The sequence below is a fragment of the Tauraco erythrolophus genome, chromosome 3 (genome assembly GCF_009769465.1).
Source record: "Tauraco erythrolophus isolate bTauEry1 chromosome 3, bTauEry1.pri, whole genome shotgun sequence".
Taxonomy (NCBI): domain Eukaryota; kingdom Metazoa; phylum Chordata; class Aves; order Musophagiformes; family Musophagidae; genus Tauraco; species Tauraco erythrolophus.
The window spans coordinates 25,843,440-25,861,075 of record NC_141467.1 but is presented as its reverse complement, the minus strand read 5'-3'; the positions used below and the strand labels follow the sequence as shown (position 1 = coordinate 25,861,075).

The 17,636-nt window shown below is 72.2% G+C and overlaps 6 protein-coding genes across 6 annotated transcripts; 5 read left to right on the top strand and 1 right to left on the bottom strand.

Annotated features, from left to right (window-relative positions):
• Window positions 1-597: 597 nt before the first annotated feature.
• Window positions 598-3,014, top strand: NR1I3 (nuclear receptor subfamily 1 group I member 3). The gene is made up of 8 exons (XM_086609076.1): window positions 598-773; window positions 1,206-1,336; window positions 1,716-1,888; window positions 1,975-2,183; window positions 2,260-2,405; window positions 2,497-2,613; window positions 2,688-2,793; window positions 2,885-3,014. The coding sequence occupies exons 1-8, from the start codon at window positions 742-744 to the stop codon at window positions 3,012-3,014; spliced, it is 1,044 nt and encodes a 347-aa protein (XP_086465202.1). The 5' UTR covers window positions 598-741.
• Window positions 3,015-3,436: 422 nt separating this feature from the next.
• Window positions 3,437-5,399, bottom strand: TOMM40L (translocase of outer mitochondrial membrane 40 like). Its single transcript, XM_086609075.1, is given in 10 exon segments — window positions 3,437-3,636; window positions 3,708-3,810; window positions 3,885-3,961; window positions 4,084-4,206; window positions 4,280-4,385; window positions 4,499-4,600; window positions 4,920-4,946; window positions 4,948-5,013; window positions 5,106-5,173; window positions 5,333-5,399. Coding segments are annotated over 9 exon segments (795 nt in total). The 5' UTR covers window positions 5,157-5,173; window positions 5,333-5,399; the 3' UTR covers window positions 3,437-3,496.
• Window positions 5,400-7,365: 1,966 nt separating this feature from the next.
• On the top strand, window positions 7,366-7,764 carry APOA2 (apolipoprotein A2). The gene is made up of 2 exons (XM_086608932.1): window positions 7,366-7,568; window positions 7,641-7,764. The coding sequence occupies exons 1-2, from the start codon at window positions 7,366-7,368 to the stop codon at window positions 7,762-7,764; spliced, it is 327 nt and encodes a 108-aa protein (XP_086465058.1).
• Window positions 7,765-8,095: 331 nt separating this feature from the next.
• On the top strand, window positions 8,096-9,063 carry UFC1 (ubiquitin-fold modifier conjugating enzyme 1). Its single transcript, XM_086608487.1, is given in 7 exon segments — window positions 8,096-8,218; window positions 8,319-8,331; window positions 8,334-8,385; window positions 8,488-8,551; window positions 8,643-8,719; window positions 8,826-8,916; window positions 8,989-9,063. Coding segments are annotated over 7 exon segments (492 nt in total). The 3' UTR covers window positions 9,061-9,063.
• A 1,415-nt stretch (window positions 9,064-10,478) lies between these two features.
• USP21 (ubiquitin specific peptidase 21) lies at window positions 10,479-14,336 on the top strand. The gene is given in 19 exon segments (XM_086608930.1): window positions 10,479-10,767; window positions 10,770-10,873; window positions 10,876-10,897; window positions 10,900-11,033; window positions 11,035-11,250; window positions 12,173-12,232; window positions 12,492-12,613; window positions 12,704-12,817; window positions 12,918-13,055; window positions 13,142-13,206; window positions 13,284-13,387; window positions 13,471-13,557; window positions 13,637-13,657; window positions 13,660-13,717; window positions 13,833-13,895; window positions 13,898-13,939; window positions 14,042-14,128; window positions 14,131-14,155; window positions 14,246-14,336. Coding segments are annotated over 19 exon segments (1,842 nt in total).
• A 490-nt stretch (window positions 14,337-14,826) lies between these two features.
• PPOX (protoporphyrinogen oxidase) lies at window positions 14,827-17,617 on the top strand. The gene is given in 17 exon segments (XM_086608929.1): window positions 14,827-14,913; window positions 15,011-15,145; window positions 15,637-15,677; window positions 15,679-15,750; window positions 15,823-15,955; window positions 16,042-16,075; window positions 16,078-16,185; window positions 16,271-16,461; window positions 16,541-16,601; window positions 16,684-16,799; window positions 16,914-16,932; window positions 16,935-17,039; window positions 17,095-17,207; window positions 17,209-17,244; window positions 17,319-17,361; window positions 17,432-17,492; window positions 17,494-17,617. Coding segments are annotated over 17 exon segments (1,479 nt in total).
• Window positions 17,618-17,636: the final 19 nt, after the last annotated feature.

The window sequence follows — 17,636 nt, the reverse complement described above, 5'->3', positions numbered from 1 at the left end:
TTCCCTGCTTCTGTCTGTCCCTTGCCTGTCGCCTCCGTGCCTGGCCATGCCCCACGTCCGGCCGTGCCCCACGGCTGCCATGCCTCCGCCTGTCCCCGCCTGTCCCTCCCGTGCTGCCTGTCCCCGCCTGCCGCAGCCTCGCTCAAGTTCAAGGTTCAAACTCCACGGTGCTCTGACTGGGAGGCGACAGGGACGAGCGGGACCCAGGCGGCCCCTCGCCGTGCAGCGGCAAGTACCAGGGGCACCGGCAGCACTGGTGGGCACAAGGTCCACCGGCACCAGCTGGCATCAGCTGCCTTTGGGGGCGTCACACAGACAGTTTGGTGGTGGCCGGGGCAAGGGTGGGCTGGCGCACGAGGGCAGTGTGCCATGGGGCGTGGGGGACGTGGTGGCTTAAAGGGGACGCGGAGCAGGAGCCAGTGTTGGGGCAGCAGCCGCGGGACGGGCAGTGCTGCCTGCGGGGCGCAGTACCGGGTGTTGCTCGAGCAGGAACCACGGTGTGCACACACACACACACACACACCCCCCCGTCCTGCAGGCTCTGTCCTCCCTGCAGTCTGTCTGCTCCAGACACCGTCACCCGTGTGCTCGGCCATGTCCATTTCGAGCCCCTCGGATGCGGAGAGCAGCCCCTGCCCACTGCGGGGCCCCCAGGTCCCGGTGGAGGAGGACACAGAGCCTGGGGAGGAGAAGGTCTGCGCCGTGTGCGGGGACCACGCCACTGGGTACCACTTCCACGTCATGACCTGCGAGGGCTGCAAGGGCTTCTTCAGGTGGGGGCTACCACTGTGGGGGTACCCAGGGTGGCACAGGGTGAGTGCCAGGGGATGGAATGGCATGAGACAGGGTGGGAGGGACAAGATGGAATAGGATGGAACAGGATAAGATGGGCTGAAATGGGACAGGACGGTGCGGGATGAGAGAAGGGGACAGGGCAGGATGGGACAGGTGGGATGGGACAAGACACAACGAAGTAGGATGGAATAAGACAGGACAGGACAGGACGGGGTGGGACAAGATGGCATGGTGCTGCCGCTATGTGCTTGGACCACCCGGCACAACAATGACAGGGTCCCGGGGAGCTGGAGGTGGCCCCTGCCTGGGGCATCCTGTCCTCAGCCCCTGCTGCCCCTCTGCCCGCCCCGGGGAGACGCAGAGACAGTCCCATTGCCTCATGCCGGACCCCGCGCCTGTGTCCCCCCCAGGCGCTCCATCAACAAGGGCGTCCGCTTCACCTGCCCCTTCACCCGGAGCTGCCCCGTCACCAAGGCCAAGCGGCGGCAGTGCCAGGCCTGCCGCCTCCAGAAGTGCCTCGACGTGGGCATGCGGAAGGACAGTGAGTGCAGTGGCACAGGGACAGTGGGGGGGGAACATGGGGGGAGCGCGGACATGGTGACACAGGGGAGACCTGGGGGGGGAGAGGGGGACATGGAGCAGAGGGGAGAGGAAGGACCTGGGTAGAATGGCATGGGGAAAGGGGATGAGGGGGACCCAGAGGGGACAAGAGGGGACATGAGACAGAAAGGACTGGCCTGGGTGAGAGGACAGGGGAGGACACAGGGGCAGAGGGGACTGGACAGCCCAGAGACAAGGGGGACCCGCTTGGGGAGAGGGGACCACGGGGCAGTGGTGGCTCTGAGCTCCTGGGGGGCTACGGGGGGGGCTGCGCCACCAGCGACCCGGTTCCCGGGCCGGGGGTGACGGCGGAGTGGCAGTGATCTTGTCAGAGGAGGCGCTGCGGCAACGGCGGGCGCTGCGGAGGCAGCGGCGGCTGGCACAGGAGCAGCCGGGGGGGCTGACAGTGGAGCAGCAGGAGCTCATCGACATCCTCATCGCGGCCCACCAGCGCACCTTCGACTCCAGCTTCTCCCAGTTCACACACTACCGGGTCAGTGGGGCCCCTGGGACCCAGCCGTCCCCCATCCCCGCGGGCGCCCCGGCACGGTGCTAACACCTCAGCTGCCACCGCCACAGCCCGCCGTGCGCCTGTACATCCCCAGCCCACAGCCACAGAGCCCACCAGAGCTGGGCGGCCCCACCGCGTGGCCACCGTCCCCACAGCCGGACTGCCTGGATGAGGACGTGCTGCCCGATGTCTTCTCCATGCTGCCCCACATCGCCGACCTCAGCACCTTCATGATCCAGCAGGTCATCAACTTCGCCAAGGAGATCCCAGCTTTCAGGTCTGGGGGGGAGGGCACGGGCAGGAGACCCCCACCGCCACCCCAGCCCTGACACCGCCCCTCACACCCCCGGCAGGACTCTACCCATCGACGACCAGATCTCGCTGCTGAAAGGGGCCACCCTGGAGATCTGCCAGGTCCAGTTCAACACCGTCTTCAACGCAGAGACCAATGCCTGGGAGTGCGGGCAGCACTGCTACACCATCCAGGACGGAGCCCTGGGTGAGGAGGGTGGGCAGAGATGGCGGCACTGGGGAGCGGGGACAGCCACGTCCCCGTCCCGGCTCACCCACCACCGCCCCGCTTCCCCCAGCCGGCTTCCAGCAGATCTACCTGGAGCCGCTGCTCAAGTTCCACATCAGCCTGAAGAAGCTGCAGCTGCACGAGGCCGAGTACGTCCTGCTCCAGGCCATGCTGCTCTTCTCGCCAGGTAGGGACCGCTGGGGCACGGCGGGCTGTCCCCTCGGCCCCGCTGATTGTCACCCACCCGCCCTGCGCCCCCAGACCACGCCGGCATCGCCCAGCGGGACTTCATCGACCAGTTCCAGGAGAAGGTGGCGCTGACACTCAAGAGCTACATCGACCACCGGCACCCCATGCCCGAGGGCAGGTATGCGCCACGAGGGGACTGGCACAGCCGCAGTCCCCTGCGCCGCGGGGATGACCACCGGGTCCGAGCCGAGCGACTCCCCCTGCCCCAGGTTCCTCTACGCGAAGCTGCTGCTGCTGGTGACGGAGCTGCACACGCTGAAGGTGGAGAACACGCGGCAGATCCTCCACATCCAGGACCTGTCCTCCATGACGCCGCTGCTCTCCGAAATCATCAGCTAGAGCCCGCGCCATGCTCCAGCCCCCGGCTGCAAGCACCGGGGCTCACCGGCCACCACTGCACTTTACGGGGCAGAGTAAAGCTCCTTTATTTTTCCAGGCTCCGTGGGTGTGTGCACACTGGCACCGCTGGCACCTCCAGCCCCGGCCCGAAGCCACCCTCTGCGCCGCTGGAGGGAAACCAAGGCAGAGCAGAGGTGGGAGCAGAGGGAAGCGCGGCGCTGGGGCGAGGAGAGAGGCGTGGGCAAGCACCGGGGCCAACGGAGGCCCCCGGCCCCGAGCGGCAGCTGCTCCTCAGCCCGAAGGCGCCAACGGCCACCGTGCGCTGTCACACAGCGTCCCCCGGCCACGAGGGACCGCGTTCCCCCTCCACGGGCTCCTCCAGCCCTGGCACCATGGCACGAGAGCGGGGCCCAGCCGGCACGCCCTCGGCGTGGCGGCTCCCTGAGCAGGATGGTGGCACACGCCGCCCACCTCTGCGGCCCTCAGCCCACGATGATGCTGAAGCCGCAGTGGAAACGGTTCTTCCAGTGGTTGAGGAAGGCGCCCAGTGCCAGAGTGACAGGCAGGGGGGGCAGCTTCTTCTCCAGCACGCCCGCGACGCTCCAATTACTGTCCAGGAGTCCTGCCGGGCAGACAGGGTGAGTGCCCGGCCGGTGCCAGGGCCGCCGGGTGCCGGCGCGGCTCCTCGCTCACCTCTGAAGACCATGTTGGCCTGCGGCAAGTTGAGCTGGTAGCCAAAGGCAAAGGTGGTGTCCTGCAGCCGCGTGTTGGCCTCCAGCTCCACCCCGACCTGCACCTGGAGGGCGGAAAGCATGAGGCCTCGGGGGCACAGGGACACGCGGGGTATGGGGACGTGCGGGGGACGCGGACCTGCTCGTTGGCTCGGTGGTAGTAGCTGGCGTGGGCACCGCCGTACCCCACGTTTAGCGTTGCCACCCACTTCAGAGCTGGAAGAGAGAAGCAAAGCAGAGGGCGAGGGCAGCCGGGGGTGTCCCCTCAGGGCTGGCACAGCAGGTGGGACCCCCGGGGCTGCACCTGCGGCCCCCTGGAGCGCCAGGCGCCCTCGTACCCGTGTATTTGCCCGCCAGCGTGAGGATGGCTCCCTCCTCCCCCGGCCGCCGGTGATAGACCATCTCCCCGCCCAGGACCAGGCGGGAGGTGACGCTTTGGAGGAAATGGGCCACCAGGATCACTGTGGGGACAGCACAGCCCTCAGCGCTCGGCCCACCCCGTGCCCGGCAGCTGCAGGGGCACACCACGCTCACCGGACTCGCCGAGGAGGTCGGGGTTGCCGAGCGTGAGGGTGGCGGTGCAGTCGTCCCCCCGGTACTCGCCGTCGAACTGCCACGTCATGAACTTGGCCTGGTGCGTCTGCAAGGGGACGGGCACCGCGGCGGGTCCTGCCACCGTCCGTGCCACTGCCTGGGGGTGATGGAGACGCCCCGGCACCCCCTGCCCTGGCGTCTTCTCCCACCCGGCCCCACCTGGAAGACAGCTTTGGTGCGGATGCGCTCGGCCACGAGGTGCAGCACTTGGGCGTTGAGGCTGCCGCTGTTGTCCATGTCCCCGACCAGCATGGGGAAGGCCTGGGAATGGGGTGGGTCAGCTGGGCGGGCAGGGACACCCCTGTCCCCGGCCAGAGCTGCGGGCTGGGACTCCCTTGGACCCCCTTGCCCTGCCATAGCCCTCACCCATCCTGGTGGCACCTTTATGCCACTCAACCACCCTCATTTCAGACCCTCTCAGCCACTCCGAGGACACCCACCATCCCATGGCCACCCGGTGCCTGTCCCAGGACCATCCCAGGACCATCCCACGGCCACCGTGCAGCTGTCCCAGGACCACGCCGAGGCCACCCCGAAGCCACCCTCCCTGACGGGGCCACCCCGGGGTGCAGACCCTCACCTCGGTGGGGCTGAGCTGCCGGTCCCCCCACGAAGGTGGCGTTGAAGCGGTAGCTGGAGGGGCCCAGGGTGCTCATGTGAACCGTGTGTGTCACCTGCGGGGGCGGCGCGTCAGCAGGGGCGGGGGGTGGCGGCGGCGGCCCCCCCTGCAGCACGGCCCCGCGGGTCCCGGCGGGTCCCCCCTGACCTGGAAGTGGCTGCTCAGGGTCTTGGTGACGATCAGCTTCACCCCCTCCATCTGCTGCGGGAAAACCTCTGCGGGAGAGCGGGGCTGAGCGGGGCCAGCCCTGCCGCCCCCCCGGGACACCCTCCCTCTCCCAGGGCCGGCCCCGTGTCCCCCCCCGGCCCCGGAGCCCCCCCCGGTCCCGGTGGCCTCCCCCGGCCCCGGTGGCCCCCCGGTGGCCCCCCGCCCACCTTTGCACTGCCGGTGCAGCTCATCGAAGCTGCCGGGGCTGCCGAGCGGCTCCCCCCGGCGCGGGGCGCGGGGCGCGGCGGGGCGCAGCGCGTTGCCCATCGCCCGCTCCGGTCCGGTCCGGCCCTACGGCCGCCCGCCCCCCCCGTCCCCACCGGACGCCGCCATCGCGGCCGCGGGCGCCGCCACCGCCGCCGGAAGCGGCTTCTCGGAGCCGCGTCCGCCCGACGCCGCCGCCGCCATCGCGGGTGCGGGCAGCGCTCGCCGCCCATTGGCTGAGCCGGCGGGGCGGGGCGGGGCGGGGCGGGGCGGGGCGGGGCGGGGCGGGGCGGGGCCCCCCGGACACCGGGGCCCCCGGACACCGGTCCCCGCGCGCCGCCGTCCCGGGGCCGCCGCGTTCCGCCCCCGCGGGCTCAGCCCTGCCGGGCCCCCCCGTGTCCCCCCCCGGCATCCCTGGACCCGCCCCAGCCGTATCCCAGTTCCCCCCCCGTGACTCCCGCCATGTCCCCTCCCCATCCTCCCTCCAGATCCCATCTCCCCGTTATCTCCCCCGTCCCCAGTCCCCCATCCCCCTCTTTGGCCCCTGTGCCTGCACCGCCCCCATGTCCTGTCCCCCCCCCTGCTGCTGTCACCAGCAGCTTTCCTGGAAAGGGCTCAGAGGAGAAGGGGCCCGGTGGCCCCGCTGGTGACCAAGGCGACAAATAGTTTTTGTCCCCAGTGCCCTTTGGCCGTGTGTTCCCAAATAGCACCAGAGCTGGCCCTTGCCCAGCCCCATGGCGGGTGTCCCCAGGGTCCCCCCCCTTGGGTGCCCTCTCCAAGACCCCACGGGGACGGCCCCTGCCTGCCCCGCGCTGAGTCACGCCATCATGTTGGCGGCCGAGGGTCAGCGATAAGGCGGGCAACGACCTTTGCCCCACGGGTGCTGGCGGCAGCCGGGGTGGGCCGGGGTGTGCAGGCCCCCAAGGTGCCCCCACTGAGCCGGGACACCGGGGTGGGGCGGCCACCAGGAACTGCAGGGCTGGGGCAGAGGGGCTGGTGGGTGCTGGAGGAGGGGTACGGGGGGCCCTGGGGCTGCTCTGGAGTCCTGCGATGCCGTGGGGCTACAGCCCGCTGTGGGGCTACACGCCATGGGGCCGCACATGCCACAAGGCTGTGACATGCCACGGGGCCACCACTTGCCACAGGGCTCCAAGAAGCCATGGTGCAACCATGTGTCCTGGGGTACAACAAGCCACAGGACCAGCACATGCCACAAGGCCACCAGCCAAGCCCCCCCTGCAGCAGTCCTGGCCCCCAGGGACCCCCACAGCCCCAGTCCCTGGGCCATCGTCACCCACTGTCCATGTCCTGCCCATGGCCACGGGGCCTTGGGGACACAGGGACAGGGCCCTGGGGGTGCGGGGCCCCCCCCGGTGAGGACGAGGAGGGGCCATCCCCCGCAGCGACCCTTACCCCTGCTCTGTTTACCCAGGCTGTGGCGAGGGCCGGTACGGCCCCCCTGGCCCAGGGGCGGGAGCTCACCTGGGGGATATAAGCAGCCCCCGAGGGGGCACCCACAGCCCTGCGCCCCCCGAGTCCTGTCCAGGTGAGCCGCAGCCAGGACACCGTGCCAGGGCAGGATGGGGCCATGGGGCAGGGATGGGGCTGTGGGGCAGGATGGGGCCAGAGGTGCTGGACGTGCCGCAGGGTGGGATGGGACAGGATGGGATGGGATGGGATGGGATGGGATGGGATGGTGTCAATAGAGCCATGAGGCTGGGATGGGGTAGGATGGGACCATGGGGCCAGGATGGAGTGGCAGTGGGATGCAGAGCTGCAGGGCAGGATCGGGGAAGGAGGAGGACTGGGATTCACGAGGTGGGATGGGATGGAATGGGGCAGGATGGGACGCTGGGGCAGCGATGGGACGGGGAGAAGGGGATGAGGAGCTGCCGAGGGACGGAAAGGGCCAAGAGGGGACAGCAGAGCGGCGGGACAGGTCTGGCACTGCTGACCAGCCCCACGGCCCCCGGCCCGCTGCCCCCAGCCCGCCGCCATGAAGGTGCTCGCTGCCGCCCTGCTGCTGCTCTGCGCCTGCGGCCTCCAGGCCGCACTGGTGCGGCGCGAGGCCCCGGCTCCGGAGGCCGCTCCTGCAGCCGTCGAGGATTTCTTCAGTCGCCACTTCCAGTCCTTCTCCGAGTTCATGACCAAGGAGCTCCCGCAGCAGCTGCGGGCGGAAGAGCTGCGCAGCCAGGCCGAGTACGGCGGGACGGGGGGCGGGGGGCGCCCCTGGGCCCCCCGGGCCCCCCCTCACTGGCCGCCTCTCCGCAGGGCCTACCTGGAGCGGGCCAACGAGCGGCTGGTGCCGCTGGCCCAGGAGCTGCGGACCAACGTGCTCGGCCTCTTCTCCTCCCTGCTGGAGCTGGGCAAGGGGAAGGGCGAGGGGCAGCGCTGAGCGCGGCCGCGGTGCCCCCGCACCCCCACACCCCCCCACGACAATAAAGCTCTGGAGCCGCTGCGGTGTCGGTGGTGCTGCGGGACCGGGGGGGCGGCGGGAGCGCGGCTGAGACCCGACGACTCAGCTCTGCCAGCGCTAAAGATGGAGGCGTCAGGTCGGCGTCGCGCCGTGCCCGTGCCCTCAGTAAAGATGGCGGGGCCGCCCCGCATATCCCGCCCCTCCGTCCGCACCGCGCCCCTAAGCAGATGGCGGCAAGGGGGCAGCAGCTCTTCCGCCGGCGTCACTACTTCCGCCCGGGCCAACATGGGCCGCTTCCGGCGGCGGGGAGATGGCGGAGGAGGCGGCGCGGCGGGCGGTGGCGGAGCTGCCGCTGCTGCGGACGGCGGCGGGGCCGCGGGACCGGGAGGGCTGGGCGCCGCGGCTGAAGGAGGAGTACCGCGCGCTCATCCAGGTGCGCCGGGCTCGGTGCCCCGGTGCCGCCGGCCCCTCCCGGTCCCCCCCGGTTCCCCCGGCCCCGGGGCAGCCCCGCTCACCCCGGCTCCCACCCGCAGTACGTGGAGAACAACAACGCGCCGATAACGACTGGTTCCGCCTCGAGTCCAACGCCGAGGGCACGCGGTGGGTGCGCGGGGCCGGGGCCTCCCGCCGCCCCGGGGCCGCCCCGGTGTCCCGGGGGTGCCGGCGCTGAGGGCGGCGGGGCCCGGCCCCCCCGTGTTGCAGGTGGTTCGGGAGGTGCTGGTACATCCACGAGCTGCTCAAGTACGAGTTCGCCATCGAGTTCGACGTGAGCGGCGGGGGGAGAGCGGGGGGGGGCGCGGGGTCGGGGGGGCGCGCGGGGCGCTGACCCTCGTCCCGTCTCGTGTCCCCCCCCCCAGATCCCGGTGACCTACCCCGGCACCGCCCCCGAGATCGCCATCCCCGAGCTGGACGGGAAGACGGCCAAGATGTACAGGTGGGTGGGCGGTGCTGGGGCTGGGGGCGCCCCCGGCCCCGGGGGGGGGTGGGTGGGTGGTCCGGGAGAGGTCCCGGGGGCGCTGGCGGCTGCCTCCTCCCCGCAGGGGCGGCAAGATCTGCCTCAGCGACCACTTCAAGCCGCTCTGGGCCAGGAACGTCCCCAAATTCGGCTTAGCCCATCTGATGGCGCTGGGGGTGAGTCGGGGCGGGGGGTGTCGGAGGGGCGGGGGGCCCCGCAGGGCCGCTCACCCCCTGTCCGCCCCGCAGCTGGGCCCCTGGCTGGCCGTGGAGATCCCCGACCTCGTCGCCAAAGGCGTCATCCAGCACAAGGAGAAGTGAGCGACGGGGTGGGGGGTGCCGCCCCCCCCCCCCCAGGGGGTGCTGCCCCCCCTCGGGCTGCCACCCCCCGCCCCCCCCTCTGCGCTGCTGCTCTTCAATAAACTCTTCAGCCCCCGGCCTTGCCCCCGCCTGCTGCTCTGGGGGGTCCCGGGGGGGGGGGGTAGGGGGGTCCTGACGCCCCCCCAGTCCTCGGAGGTCCGGCGGCCGTGCGGGACCCTACAGTAACACTTTATTTGGGGACGCTGTCGCTTTAAGAAGACCGGGCGCGGCGGGCCCTTTAAGAGCGGGCGGGGACGCTGCGTGGTCTCCATGGTAGCGGGGAGGGTGGGCGGGGCGCGGCGGCCGCGCAGGCGTAGTGCGGCGCGCGGAGGCCGCCGGAGGCGGGGCGGCGGGCGGGAGGAGCAAAGATGGCGGCGGTACTGCGGGAGGTGTTGCCATGGCGGCCCGCGGCAGGTAACGGCGGCGGGCGGTCGGCCCGCGGGGGCGGGGGGCACCGGCGGCACCGGGGAGGGACGCACCGTGGGAGCCGGGGGGGTCTGCGGCGCCGGGCGGAGCGCGGGCAGCGGCATCGCCCCCCCCCCGCCCCAGGTGCGCCCCCGGCCCCGGGCAGGGGGCGGCGTTGCGGCAGGGGCTCGATCCCGGGGCGCGGGGAGTGGTGCCCGCGGGGCGGGGGGGCACGGTGCCCCGCGGGAGGGGGTGACCGGAGCCCGGGGGGGCCGCGGGCCGAGGACGGGGGTCCCGGAGCGCGGGGCGGGGGCCGAGGCCGGTGCTGTCGTGCGGCGGGCGCCGCTCGGCCCTTCCCGGCGGCCGAGGGCTCGGGGGTCCCGCCGTGCCGCGGCCCCCGCCCGCACCGCACCCGCAGCGGGAACGCCCCCCCACATCCCCCCGCGCCTGCGGGAGCCGACCGGCGAGCGCCCTGCGGGACTGGGCTCCCCGGGGGCCGCTCCCCGGGCCAGCCGCCGCCGCCGCCGCCCTTGGCGTGTGCCGAGGGCCGCAGCCCCCGCGCGGGGCTGCACCCCCGCAGCACCCGGTGCCCCGCGAGAGCCGGCCGCGTGTCTGACCGCCCGGCAGAGCCCGGAGCGGGCGGGCGGGAGGAACCGTCTCCCGGTGGTGCCGTGACTCCCCCGCCGGCTCGGGGAGCGCTGTCGGGCGAGGGGTCCGCGGGGTCCCGCCGGAGCCGCGCCGTCCCCCGGTCCTGCCCGGTGACCCGGAACGTCTCTCCCTGTGCCGCAGGGCCCCCGCCGACGGGACACTCCTCACCGGCCGCTCGCCGCGGGGGGCTGTGAGCCGCGCTGGTGCAGGAGGTGGCGGCGAGAGAGGGTGGGTGCGCGCCCCGCTGCCCCCGCGCGCCAGCCTGGCACCGCTGGCATCAGCCCGGTCCGTGTCCCCACAGGGCTCCGCTCTCGGCCGTCCCCACGATGCCCCAAGCCTCGGAGCACCGCGTCAGCCGGGCCAGGGACCACGCCGTCGTCACCTCCCAGCCCAAGGCTGCCGCCAAGCTGCCCAGCGGGCACCGTGCCCTGAGCCAGGAGCGCCATGCTGCCGCCCTGGCCTCCGCCGCCAACGGGCTCTCCCCGGCCCCCAAGCTTCGCCTCCTGCCGCCCCGGCCCGGCCCGCTGGACGACCGTGGCAAGAAGCTGGAGCTGGACCGGGGTCGGGCCTCGAAACGGGGGGAGGCTCTCCGCGGCTCAGCGTGCCGGCGGGGGCCCTGAAGGCAGACCATGCGGTGCGGGTTCCCGGCTCTCCGCAGGCAGGTGCCGTGCCGGGCAGCGCCTCCTTCTCCCTGCCCCCGGGGCCTCGCTGGCAGGGCGCGAGGCGGAGCGCCGACGGAGCAACCTGGCCGCTCCAAATCTATCAGCATCGGGGACCTGAGCCACGGCGGCGGCGGTGGCGGCCGTGCCGAGGACGTGGCGGCGGTGCTGAGCCGGCTGGTGCTGAGGGACTGTGGCCACCAGCTGAGCGCCGGCTCGGTGGCTCAGGAGGAGCTCCTCTCTCCGGAGGGTCAACGTCTCCCCGGGGCTGGATGGGAAGCCTGCCACCCCGCTGCTCTCCGTCCGGTCCGAGGGCTGCCCGAGGACTCGTACTGCCCCCGACCCCCCTTACACCCACAGCCCTGACATCCCAGCGCCCGGCAGCCCCGCCCTGGGCAGAGCCCTGGCACCCGGCAGGACCGAGGAGAAGGCGGCAGCCGTAAGAGCCTCAGGATTTGTCCCTGGCGCCCGGTTGCAAGGCAGCAGCTTCGTTCCCCTTGGGGTCGGTGATGCTGCCGGGGCAGGGTGGGGGTGCTGGTCTCACCTCTCCCCGCTCCGTTCCTCCTGGGGCGCTCCCACCGCAAAACGGCTGAGTCCTCTCGGTGCTGGGGGTGCTGGGGGCTGGCTGGTACCGTGCCCGTTTCCGCAGCATGCCTTCTCCCCACGAAGCAGCCGGGCCCCGTCCTCCGCTCGCGCTGGGCCACGTGTTGGGGATTAGGTGCCCTGAAATCCCTGTGCCAGCAGGGGACGGGGACGCAGTTCGGCCCCCCGTGGTGCATCCCCCAGCGGTGGGGCAGGGGCTGCCCCCGGCCCCGCTGAGCCATCCCGCTCCCCACGTTGCGCTCCCACACCTCGCCGGCACGGTACGGGGCAGGTGGGTGTTTGCCTGCGCTCCCCGTTCTCCGGGTGCCCGCTGTCCCAAGGTGGCTCTGGCGCTAATTAATCCCCCGAGATGAGCCTCCAGCAGGGCCCGGAATAGCCAGGGGAAATCGGATCAGCTAATGAGCTGTGACTTAGAGAGGCAGAGGGGGCCCGGCGACGCCGGTGCCGCAGTCCCGTCCCAGCGCCCGGGCGGTGCCGGAGCCATGCCGGGGCTGCAGGGAGCCACGCTGGTGGAGCTGCCGCGCAAGCTGCACCGCACCTTGCTCACCAAGCGGGAGCTGCAGGGCCGCGGTGCCGACATCTCCGTCGGTGGTACACACGGCCGTCATGGGCTGCTGCTCGTCAGCGGTGAGGTGAAGCCTCCGCAGCCGGGGGACTGACTGTCCGTCCGTCCGTCCGTCCGTGGGAAGCCGAGGGGCGGCTGGAGGGGTTTGCCACGTGGGGACGGGTCTCACTCCTGCCGCTCTGTGTCCCCGCAGACCCATCACACGCTGCTGCTGGGCTCGGGCCACGTCGGCCTCAGGAACTTGGGCAACACGGTAAGTGCCCGCGGCCCCCGAGCGCTCCCGTACCCCTGTCCCCGGGCGTGCAGAGGACCCGGGTCCCCCCGGGGCTGCAGTGGCTGTACCAAGCGGTTCCCTCCCACCGGGGCCACCACTCCCTAGGGATCCCCAGCCCCTCGGGGGTCCGCAGCGCAGCGGGTACGGTCAGGGGCACGAGAGGACAGTGGGGGACACGCGGAGGCCTGGTGGCCCCCCACCCCCCAGGCATCACCGTGTCCCCCCGCTCTCTCCGCAGTGCTTCATGAACGCCGTGCTGCAGTGCCTGAGCAGCACCAAGCCGCTGCGGGACTACTGCCTGCGCCGGGACTTCCAGCAGGAGCAGCCCCCCGGCTCCCGTGCCCCCCAGGAGCTCACCGAAGGGGATGGGAGCCCCCCCGCAGCTAATCCCCCCCCGCAGCTCTTACATCCTGTGCCAGCACTGACACCCAGCGTGTCCCCCATCCCCGCAGCCTTCGCCGACGTCATTGCCGCCCTCTGGCACCCCGACTCTTCCGAGGCCGTCAACCCCGGGCGCTTCAAGGCCATCTTTCAGAAATACGTCCCCTCCTTCACCGGATACAGGTGAGGCTTCAGCAGCCCCCACCCAGGGCACCCCCGGCAGCTCCCCTGCCCCCCGGGGGGCGGGGGCAGTGGTGGGCGCGATGGGTCCGTCCCGCTGCAGCCAGCAGGACGCGCAGGAGTTCCTCAAGTTCTTCATGGACCGGCTGCACGTGGAGATCAACCGCAAGGGCCGCAGGACCCCCAGCATTCTCTCGGATGCCCGGTGGACCCCCGCGCTGGAGGACCCCGAGATGCTGAGGTGAGGGGCAGAGGGGTCCCAGGGGGATGTCCAGGGGGGACCCCTGGCCGTGGGGACACAGCCCAACCCGCCGCCTTTCCCTGCAGCGACGACGAACGCGCCAACCAGATGTGGAAGCGATACCTGGAGAGGGAGGACAGCAAGATTGTGGGTGAGTCCCCCTGCCCGCACCCCCAGACCCCTCGGGGTGCCCCGTCTGCCCAGCCTCACACCCTGTCTCATCCCCAGACCTCTTCGTGGGGCAGCTGAAGAGCTGCCTCAAGTGCCAGGCGTGCGGCTACCGCTCTACCACCTTCGAGGTCTTCTGCGATCTCTCCCTGCCCATCCCAAAGGTAGGGATGGGGCAGAGCCCCCCGGCCACCCCTGTCCCCACCCGCGGCCCCCCGGCTCACCGCCCGACCCTCTTGCCCTGCAGAAGAGCTTTGCCGGCGGCAAGGTCTCGCTTCACGACTGCTTCAGCCTTTTCACCAAGGAGGAGGAGCTGGACTCGGAGAATGCCCCGGTGAGGGGCTGGGGCTGGCGGCTCGGCGCCCCGGCTTGGCGCCCCCGGCCCCCTCTCACCAGCGCCGTGCCGCCAGCAGGTCTGCGACAAGTGCCGGCAGCGCGGACGCGGAGCACGAAGAAGCTGACCATCCAGCGCTTCCCCCGCATCCTGGTGCTCCGTATCCTTTGGGGACCGAGGGTGGGGGCCGGGGGGAGGCCTGGGACCCCCGGTGCTTGCGGCGAGGGGCCGTCCCCGCGGCCGCCCGGGGCTGTGCTTCCCTTGACGCTGCCCAGACCTCAACCGGTTCTCCACCACCCGCTACTCCATCAAGAAGTGCTCCGTCTTCGTGGACTTCCCCTGCAGCAGCTCAACCTGCGGGAGTTCGCCAGCGAGAAGGCGGGTGAGGCGCGGCGGGATGGGGGGGCAGCGGCGGGGGGCAGCACCAAGCCCTGGGGCAGTGCCAAGCCTTGGGGGCAACGCTCAGCCCAGCCTCCCGCCACAGGCAGCCCCGTCTACAGCCTCTACGCCCTCTGCAACCACTCGGGCAGCGTCCACTACGGCCACTACACCGCCTTCTGCCGGGACCCGGCCGCTGGCGCGTCTACAACGACTCCCGGTAGGTGCCCCCGACCCCCCCCCCGCCTCGCCCGGGCCCCCGCACCCCCCTGCCCGTCCGGGGCGGGCGCAGGCTGAGGGTGCCCCGCAGCGTCTCGCCCATCAGCGAGAACCAGGTGACGTCCAGCGAGGGCTACGTCCTCTTCTACGAGCTGGAGGAGCCCCCCGGCCGGAGGCCCTGAGCCCCCCCCGGCCCCCGCAGCCCCTTCCCCGCCCGGCCCCCTGGGCGGGCGGCCGCAGCCTGCGCTGCCCCGGGCGGGGCTTTTGTGAATAAATTTATAAAAAAAAACCCAAAAAAGCGAAGTTTGGAGGTGCGAAGGGATGGCCCGGGGGGGGGGGGGAGGGGCGGGGCTGCAGGCGGAAGGGCGGGGTTACGGCAAAGGGGCGGGGCTCGCCTGTGGTCACGTGTTCCAGGAGGGGCGGGCCCGCTGCGGGGGCGGGGCGGAGGGGCGGGGCGTGGTGCCGCGCTCCGCGCTGCTGACTGGCCCTGCGCGGCCGCCGTACCGGTCCTCGCGCCTGTCCGTCATGTGTCAGCGTCGTGCCATTGGTGCGCCGCGCCTTAGCCCCGCCCCGTTCCCATGTGCGCCGCGGGGAAGGGGCGGGGCCCGCCGGGCGCGGTGCGGGCGGAGGTGCCGCGGGTCCCGGTGCCGCCCCGCCCGGCCCGGGTCCCTCATGCCGCCCACCGTGGCCGTCGTGGGGGGCGGCATCAGCGGCCTGGCCGCCTGCTACCACCTGGTGCGCAGCCCGCGCCCGCCCAGGGTGAGCGCGGGGCCGGGCTGACCCCGGGGGCTCGTCCGCGCCCGGGACGTGTGCCCGGGTGCCCGCGGCGGGCCCGGGCTGACCGCGCTGTCCCCAGGTGCTGCTGCTGGAGGCCGGTGCCCGCGTTGGGGGGTGGCTGCAGAGCACCCGCACGGCCGACGGGGCCGTGTTCGAGCACGGGCCCAGGGGCATCCGCCCCGGAGGGGTGGTGGGGGCGGACACCCTGCACATGGTAGGGGGGGCCGGGGGGCGGGATCAGGGGGTCCCTGGGGCTTGGTTTGGGGTGCCGGAGGGTCAGGGGTCCCTGGGTGGTGCCAGGGTCCAGGGGGTCCCTGGGTGGGTGCCAGGGTCCAGAGGGTCCCTGGGTTGGTCCAGGGTGCTGGAGACTGGGAGGGACTGTGAGCGGGTGCTTGGGTTTGGGGGGATCTCTGGGTGAGTGTTGGGGTCCCTGGGGGCAGTGGTCCAAAGGCTGGGGCCCTGGGGCTGGGTGCAGGGTGCTGGAGGGTCTCTGGGTGCAGGGTGCTGGGGGACAGGGGTCCCTGGGTGAGTGCCAGGGTCTTGAGTCCCTGGGCTGGGCCAAGGTGCTGGGGGGAGGGGTCCCTGGGTGGGTGCAAGGGTCTGGGGGTCCCTGCATGTGTATCAGGGTCCAGCTGACGCTGCACCGGGGCAGGTCCTGTGCCCTCTGCTGTGCCCGTTCCCCTTGTCCTGCCTGTGCCCCTGCAGATCTCCGAGCTTGGCCTGGAGGGTGATGTCCTTCCCGTCCCGGGACCACCCAGCCTCCAGGAACCGCTTCCTCTACACCGGAGGGGCCCTGCACAAGCTGCCCTCAGGCCTGGGGTAGGTGCCCACCCTGGTGCCACCCTGGTGCCATCCACAGGCCACCCTTCCCTGAGCCCTCGGTGTCCCCAGGGGCCTGCTGCGGCCAGTGCCCCCCTTCTCACGGGCACTGCTCTGGAGCGGGATGCGGGACCTGCTGGCACCGGCCGGGACGGAGCCCGATGAGAGCGTGCACGCCTTTGTTCGTCGCCGCTTCGGCCAGGAGGTGGGCGCCTGCGCAGGGCGATAGCGCCTTATCGGGGCCCGGCAGGGGCCGGGTGGGACCGGCCTCACCCCACCACATCCCCGCAGGTGGCCGACATCGCTGTGGACAGCCTGTGCCGGGGGTGTTCGCTGGGGACTGCCGAGCGCTGAGCATCCGCTCCTGCTTCCCTGCGCTCTTCGAGGCCGAGCGGCGCTGGCGATCCGTCCTGCTGGGGCTGGCACTGGGCTCCAGTGAGCGCTGGGCTGCGGGGACGTGATGGGGGGCACCCCAGTGCTGCCCCCAGACAGGAGGGGACACCGGCGTTGTCACCTGCAGGGAAGGAGAGTGGGGCTGAGTCGGGGCTGAGCCGGCGGGCACGGGCCGAGCGCTGGAGCCAGTGGTCACTGCGGGGCGGGATGGAGAGCCTGGCAGAGGCGCTGGCGGCCTTTCTGCGCCCGCGTGGCGTTGAACTGCACTGCCACACACCCCTGCGCCGCCTGCACCGCCACCCCGATGGCCGCTGGCAGGTAGGGCCCTGGTGTGGGGGTGCCAGGACGCCTGGGTCCCTGTCCCAGTACCCCCCTTCACTGCTCTCCTTCCCCCCAGCTCACCCTGGCAGATGGCACCGTGACGGCTGACCATGTCGTCAGTGCCCTCCCGGCCGCAGGTAGGAATGGGGTGCCTGGACACCCGGGTTCCCCTGAGGCTGGGAGGAGGTCGCAGCCCCCCGACATCCCCTCTCCTCCCAGCTCTGGCTGAGGTCCTGCCGGCCGAGGCCGAGCCGCTAGCCCGGAGCTGCGGCACATCCCGGCGGTCAGTGGCCGTAGTGAACCTGCAGTACCAGGGAGTTGCGTTGCCCGTCACGGTAAGAGCAGACGCCATGGGTGATGCCAGCACCTATAGGTGCTCCCTGGCACCCACGGTTGTCCTCAGCACCCATGGGTGACCACATCCTGCTCATGCTGCTGCTCCTACCCAGGGCTTTGGGCACCTAGTGCCCTCTCCGAGGACGCCTCCCTCCTGGGCATTGTCTACGACTCGGTGGCCTTCCCCCAGCATGACGGCGCAGGGGCCGCCTCGGTGCGGCTGACGGTGAGCAGCCAGGGTGGGGTGGACAGGTGATCTGCGGGGGGGCTCACGGTGCTGCCGACGCTGTGTAGTGATGCTGGGAGGCGCCTGGTTTGGGCAGAGCTTTGGAGACCCAGCAGCGGCAGCGCCGGCACTGCTACTGCAGCGGGCACAGGCGGCCGTGCGGGAGCAGCTGGGCCTGGAGCCAGCCCCCGACCCGCTCCATCGTCAGGGTGCACCAGGTGGGTGATGGTACTGCGGGGCCGGGGGGACTTGGGGGGGTCCCAGAGGGCTCACCAGCTGCTCCCCTCCCCAGGCCTGCATCCCCCAGTACACGCTGGGCCACTGGCAGCGCACAGGTAAGGGCCCGGGGTGGGGGGGGGTCCCTGGCCCGGTGGAGGTGCCCAGCACCTGTCCCTGTGCCCGCAGAGCGCATCAGCCGCTTCCTGGCAGAGCAGCAGCTGCCCCTCAGCCTCATCGGGGCCTCCTACCGGCGTCTCCGTCAACGACTGCATCGCCAGCGCCAAAGCGGCCGTCGGCGGCTGCTGGGGCGGCCGCACTGAGCCCCAGCGCCCCCCGTCCCCTCCCCAGCACCAGGCGGCCCCGTGGCAGTAGGACAAAGTGTTTTTTATTG